The following is a 6,755-nucleotide window of genomic DNA, read 5'->3' on the forward strand; positions in this document are numbered from 1 at the left end:
GGGGTACCTAAGTCTGGTCACTGTAATAGTAACTGGTTTTCTGTCTGGTCTCATGAGGAGTTAATGGAACTTCAACAGGGAGATTCAGTGACAGGCACTCTACTGACTCTGAAAGGGAGGGGAGACAAACCCTTAAAAACTGAAGTTTCACAGTACAGCTCTGCTATCAGAACGCTAATAGCCCAGTGGGATAAGCTGAGGGTAGTAGATGGGTTGTTGTACGTTGTGTCCGAGAGAAGTCTTACAAAGGAAGAAACATTTCTGTTAGTAGCTCCAGCCGAAGTTAAACAGAAAGTGTTGATAATGTCGCATGACGATAGGTCAGCTGGTCACCTTGGTCGTGACAGAACACTAGCGAACGTGAAGCGTCATGTGTACTGGCCAGGTATGGCAGACGATGTCGCCAGGTGGTGCAGACAGTGTGACATGTGCGCAAGAAGGAAGCCAGGCCCAGGCAGGGCTAAGCTTCCAATGCAACACGTAAATGTGGGGATGCCTTTAGAAAGGGTTGCTATTGACATTCTGGGTCCTTTGCCTATGTCTCATGATGGTTTTGAGTACATAATGGTAGTTGAGGATTACTACACCAAGTATGCAGAAGCATACTGCCTGGTTGATCATACAGCTCAGACTGTAGGGGATAAACTTCTGACAGAATTCATCTGTAGATTTGGTGTCCCGTTGGCAATTCATACTGATCAAGGGAGGGAGTTTGAATCTCATTTGTTTCAACACCTGTGCAATGTACTAGGTGCGGGTAAGACCAGAACTACTCCTTACCACCCACAAAGCGATGGGATGGTCGAGAGACAGAATCGTACAATACAGCAGATGCTGTCAGATTATGTAAATGAGCAACGAGATGACTGGAGCGATCACTTAGACTTGATCATGATGGCCTACAGGGCGTCTGTTCATCAATCCACTCAGTGCACACCCAACCTTGTTATGTTCGGTAGAGAGATCAATCTCCCCTTAACAGTAGAGTTAGGTGTTTTCCCTGTGAGCGACAGGCCACAGTGTCCTGTAGAATACGTGGAGTGGGTGAGAAACACACTGGAGAAAGTTTTCCGCTTCGTACGAGAGAACTCAGAGGCCAGTGTGCGTAAACAGAAGCATTACCATGATCAGGGCTGTAAACAAAGGGACGTAGAACCAGGGACGTGGGTCTGGAGATGGTATCCCCCGAGGGCAAAACAAAAACTTGGTTTGGGATGGACGGGGCCATTCAAAGTAATAGAAAAGGTGGGAGAGAGCGCTGTGAAGATCAAGGGGGGTGGTAAACTGTTGATTATTCATATCAACGACACCAAGCCTTATGAGGGGAGGGACCTACAAGACGGTGAGACTGAGACTGAGAGTGAAGATGAAGAAATTAACTTAGTGTCTGAGGGGGAGACTGAGGATGACAGTGAGGATGTGTGGGGTAGAGAAAGTGAAGTTCCTGTTAACACCAGGGTGGGAAGAAAGATCAGACCCCCTAACAGATATTCTCCCTCATAATCATCCCCATTGATCATCATCATATCACCCCCATCTCGTTAATCATTTCCAGTGGCTGAGATCGTGATCGAAGACCAGGAGTTAAGCTGCCGGAGCTTCCGAAGAAAGGAGTGCTGTCCTGAGTGCGGGGCCTGGCTACGCAACAGGAGCCAACTAAAACGCCACAAGCGGAGGCACCACGAGGGTACTGCTGAGCTGAAAAAGCCCAGTAGTTGCCATCCTACCAGTGCTGCCCGAGCCCAAGTCCCGCCCAGCAAGACGCCGGAAGCTCCGAGCAACACGGCCCCACTGACCTGCGCCGACTACGGCCTCCAGGAGCTCCTCGAGGAGTTCGGTAAGGCTGTAGAGCCAGCTGAGTGCTAGCCAGCCAGGTCTGGAACCCACCATGGCTCAGTCATCTTTACCATCATCAACAGGCTAGGGTGCAGTCGAAGGCTCTTTTGACGGCCCTATGTCATCATTTCTACGAACTTCAGCAGGCTAGGGTGCGGTCGAAGGCTCTTTTGACGGCCCTATATCTTAATTATACAATAATAGGATCACTGAGTCATCTGCGTCTTCTATCGATCCCTGCCCACTGAGAAATTACTACAGACTTCATTTCTCTGAAGTATCATTTTTACCTTTATTTTGTGATTCGTCATGTACGAATCTGGATTGAAAAGCACAACTTGGTTGTGTGGCTTCATTGGTGCTGTTGGACTTGAACTAACATATTTTGGTGATGACATTTTTTTTGTGTGTGCATACATGTATTTGGAATGCTTCAATGAACAGGAGGTATGCATTTCTGTATGTACACGTAATCTGTGTACATGTTTTACACGGTTTGACTCTTGTTGTTATTTCATGTGTATGCTTTTGCTAATGCTTCATTTATTTTGATGATTGTTTGGAATTGCACTGATTTTCTCGATTGATTGATTGATGATTATCTGAGTTTGATGACTTTTAATTGGATTTCTCTGAATGTATTTCATGTCTTGTTATTTTTTTTTGACTAATGTGACAGGCACATTAGGTCTAAGGAGGGGGGAGTGTAGCAGGAGGGCAGTATCACTAGCGTAGAGTTGCGGGCCCTTGGTTACCCCCACCCCCACTCCCCATTCTCTCTGCCAGAGGCTGGGCCGTATAAAAAGGGGTCACGGCTGCTATGCCGGCAGTCCGGTACTGAACAAGTACCGACTCTTTAGCTGTCCTCAGTTATGTAGAATTTTAGTTTCTTGTCTTCTGTTGTGAACGTCCTGTGTTGTGCAGTATATTTTAATGCACGTATGTTATTTGTTATACTCGGCTGAAAGGCCTTGAGTTGTTATGTTTGTACTGTTGCACTGCTGCAGAAGCAGTGTATTGTAATGCACGTGTGTTACATGTCATACACGGCTGAAAAGCCTTAAATTGTTGAGTGGTTGTAGTGTTCTACTGCTGCAAAGCAGTGTATTGTGATGCACGTGTGTTGTATGTCATACTCGGCTGAAAGGCCTTGAGTTGTTATGTTTGTACTGTTGCACTGCTGCAGAAGCAGTGTATTGTAATGCACGTGTGTTACATGTCATACACGGCTGAAAAGCCTTAAGTTGTTGAGTGTTTGTAGTGTTCTACTGCTGCAAAGCAGTGTATTGTAATGCACGTGTGTTACATGTCATACACGGCTGAAAAGCCTTAAGTTGTTGAGTGTTTGTAGTGTTCTACTGCTGCAAAGCAGTGTATTGTAATGCACGTATGTTACATGTCATACACGGCTGAAAAGCCTTAAGTTGTTGAGTGTTTGTAGTGTTCTACTGCTGCAAAGCAGCGTATTGTGATGCACGTGTGTTACATGTCATACACGGCTGAAAAGCCTTAAGTTGTTGAGTGTTTGTAGTGTTCTACTGCTGCAAAGCAGCGTATTGTGATGCACGTGTGTTGTATGTCATACACGGCTGAAAAGCCTTAAGTTGTTATGTTCGTAATGTTGTTGTGCATGTAAGTTATACGTTATGCTCGGCTGAAAAGCCCTGCAATGTTATGTTAGATTAAGGGGTTGTTCGTTCGTTTGCTCTGTGCTGCAAAAGCTCAGGCTGTTTTGTGTGCGTAGTTAACAGTCTTGTACTGTAGAGTACAAGCATAGGTGATTACCTTAGTTGACTAACATGCTTAATAGTACTGAAAAGTACTGCACTCGGGTAACAAAGATAGGTAGGTAGGCTAAGACTAACCGATAGGTAATTAATCGTAGGCGGGTAGTTAAGGTTAGGTAAGGACTAGGGTTTATCAATATTTGTATCATGATGCATTGTTTGACTCTGTTTTGTCCTGCATATCGTGATGTCTAAAGGAAAAAAATAAAACCATGTAATTGTTTTCCTTCGTTTTAGTCCATAAAGTAGTAAAGGTGTGAGCGTGAGCGTGCGTTGCGTCGGCGACTGGATGCAAGTGTGTGAGCCTGATTTCATGTTGTATGTTGTATGTGAAAACCTCTCTCTCTCACCTTAACTTTTGTTGTTGTTGTGTAATCCATGTAAAAGCCGTACGTGATGAAAACATCCACACATAACGCACATACATTCTAGTGGTCCAGTAGAGAAAAACACACAAGGTTTCCTCTGAACACCGAGGTCGGTCAGCGGGTGTAGTGACACTAAGTTTAGATTGAACACAACGCGAGGTATACATTTTCACACACCGCATATTTTAGGACCAGAGATACTGACATCTCTCCTCGGTAATCTTCAGCCTCCCCTTGCAACCTAAAATGTAGGATACGGACACAAAACAAGTCCGGTTACAATATCTTGACCTTTATATCTTGACCTTATCTTCTTCGAATAGCTCTCACCTTAAACAGGTAGTCCAGAATTTCATTCCTCTCCTTTTCTGGATAATTCACCAACAGCTTAGACGTTGCCTGAAATGAACACGGAAGAAATGTATTTACAGATACAAACAAACAAAAAACATGCATCATGATCAAGTAATTTAATTTGTGACTTGCTACAGCAGGGGTCTAACTTCAATTCAGTTCAGTTGCATCATGGATACTTTTCCTGAGGATGCATGTATATTATCATGGTACAAAATTTGATGCGATTGAGTTTCAACCTCGAAATCCACCAGGGGATTTTTCTTGTTTCAGAAGAATTGCCTGGATATAAATATATGTACATAAAATAAACCTGTGTGAAGACTGAAAAGTATCAACCTTAATTACCCATTCTGCCTTAATCTAAGTATTGAATAAAAACACACAAACAAAACAACCCACCAACCAGCCAACTCTATGTGTTATTATGCCAGACTACATCACAAAGCGCATGGAGAATGAGATGCTTGATGGAAGAATACCCGGCCGAGAATACCTTATTTTGATACTTGTGTTCTGTTGATTCTGGTACAAGTATGTTTTCCTTAACGCTAGAAAATCTAAGTGTGCTGAGAAGTGACAGGAAACCACACTTGACAGGGCTTAATTACAACTCATTAAAAATAACAATTAACATGCAACGTAACTCTGACATGAAAGTCATGTAGTTCTTAACAACAATAACTCAAACTGTATTAAAAAAAACAACCTGTAACAGTCCTCTAAGTTCTAAACATGGAAATGCATACACAATCTACAACCACACTTTCCAGTACATTACAACAAGTAAAGGGGCAAGTAAAGTAAAAGCATGTGTACTCCTCCCCCGCTGAGGCCTCCAATGCCGTCATACTGCCTCCCCAGGCCTGAAGAATCGTCAAAATCGTAAGTTGTCGCCCTCCACGGTCCCACAGCCAAAGCAGACGACAAAGCGGCCACGAAGGCCAGAGATACAGCAGTTAGGTGCATGACTTCTTCGGAGAAACACACGACAACTGCTGACTAAGTTATGGATAGTTGTTCAAATGTACTCTGGTCAGATTGTCGGATGGTCTCCACATCGAAAGCGTCTGCTACCAAGTCATGTGACTTGACATCAGTTATCGAACTTGGATGAAGTCATGTGATATTTTGTCATTGTCATGTGACATACTCGACGGCAGCTGTTGGCGTCTGCTGCAGAACAGACTTCGTTTAGTACAACGAACACAGGAACAATGAACAGACCTACGGCTTAAATACATATAATTGTTCAAATGGTTTTTGCTGTCATGTGTGTGTGTGTGTGTGTGTGTGTGTGTGTGCACGGTGTGTGTGTTTGAGTGTCCTGCATAAACCATGGGGTTCCAATGCGGTACCTATAAAGGGCGAAAAGACAACTAAAGACAGCTAAAGACAACTAAAGACGGCTAAAGACAGCTAAAGACAACTAAAGACGGCTAAAGACAGCTAAAGACAGCTAAAGACAACTAAAGACGGCTAAAGACAACTAAAACAAGCTTTTTTTTAATCGAATTCAGAGTCGACAGACATGATAAAAAACAATGTCTAAGAATGTTTCAAATAATAGCGATGCAGTTTGATGACGAACAATATCAACTGAAGCAACATTATAATTTATGTCCAGTATCTCATCATCAACAGACAGATCACGCCGATGTCGTTTCCTGCTACCTGTCTCCGGCCTCCTGCATTGGGAACCAAAATCGACCACTTCTTCTCCTTCTCCTTCCCCGCCTCTATCATCTCTTTTCTTCTTTCTGCTGGCCATGCTGGTCATTTGAACTGAATGCCTACTAAGCTGGGACTTGTTGGCTGATGTACTCAGTGGTTACTGAGCACTCTGCTTTTTACATTTAGTCAAGTTTTGACTAAATGTTTTAACATAGAGGGGGGAATCGAGACGAGGGTCGTGGTGTATGTGTGTCTGTCTGTCTGTCCGTCTGTCTGTGTGTGTGTGTGTATAGAGCGATTCAGACTAAACTACTGGACCGATATTTATGAAATTTGACATGAGAGTTCCTGGGTATAATATCCTCAGACTTTTTTTCATTTTTTTGATAAATGTCTTTGATGACGTCATATCCGGCTTTTCGTGAAAGTTGAGGCGGCACTGACACGCTCTGTTTTCAACCAAATTGCTTGAAATTTTGGTCAAGTAATCTCCGACGAAGCCCGGACTTCGGTATTGCATTTCAGCTTGGTGGCTTAAAAATTAATTAATGACTTTGGTCATTAAAAATCTGAAAATTGTAAAAAAAAAATTTTTTTTTATAAAACGATCCAAATTTACGTTCATCTTATTCTCCATCATTTTCTGATTCCAAAAACATATACATATGTTATATTTGGATTAAAAACAAGCTCTGAAAATTAAAAATATAAAAATTATGATCAAAATTAAATTTTT

The 6,755-nt window shown here is 42.8% G+C and overlaps 1 protein-coding gene across 6 annotated transcripts in view; it reads right to left on the reverse strand.

Annotated features, from left to right (window-relative positions):
* Positions 1-5,448, reverse strand: part of LOC138982239 (galactocerebrosidase-like) — a 48,088-nt gene extending 42,640 nt beyond the window's left edge. For 4 of the 6 annotated variants that reach the window (XM_070355476.1, XM_070355477.1, XM_070355478.1 and 1 more), the window contains exons 1-2: positions 5,165-5,447; positions 4,322-4,390 (exon numbers count right to left, since the gene is read on the reverse strand). In XM_070355476.1, the coding sequence (XP_070211577.1) occupies positions 4,322-4,390; positions 5,165-5,314 (219 nt within the window). In that variant the 5' untranslated portion in view covers positions 5,315-5,447. Of the gene's footprint in view, positions 1-4,321; positions 4,391-5,164 lie in introns of all 6 variants that reach the window. The other 2 variants (XM_070355474.1, XM_070355475.1) reach the window with 1 other exon arrangement.
* Positions 5,449-6,755: the final 1,307 nt, after the last annotated feature.

This window comes from Littorina saxatilis, linkage group LG12, assembly GCF_037325665.1.
Source record: "Littorina saxatilis isolate snail1 linkage group LG12, US_GU_Lsax_2.0, whole genome shotgun sequence".
NCBI classification, from domain to species: Eukaryota; Metazoa; Mollusca; class Gastropoda; order Littorinimorpha; family Littorinidae; genus Littorina; species Littorina saxatilis.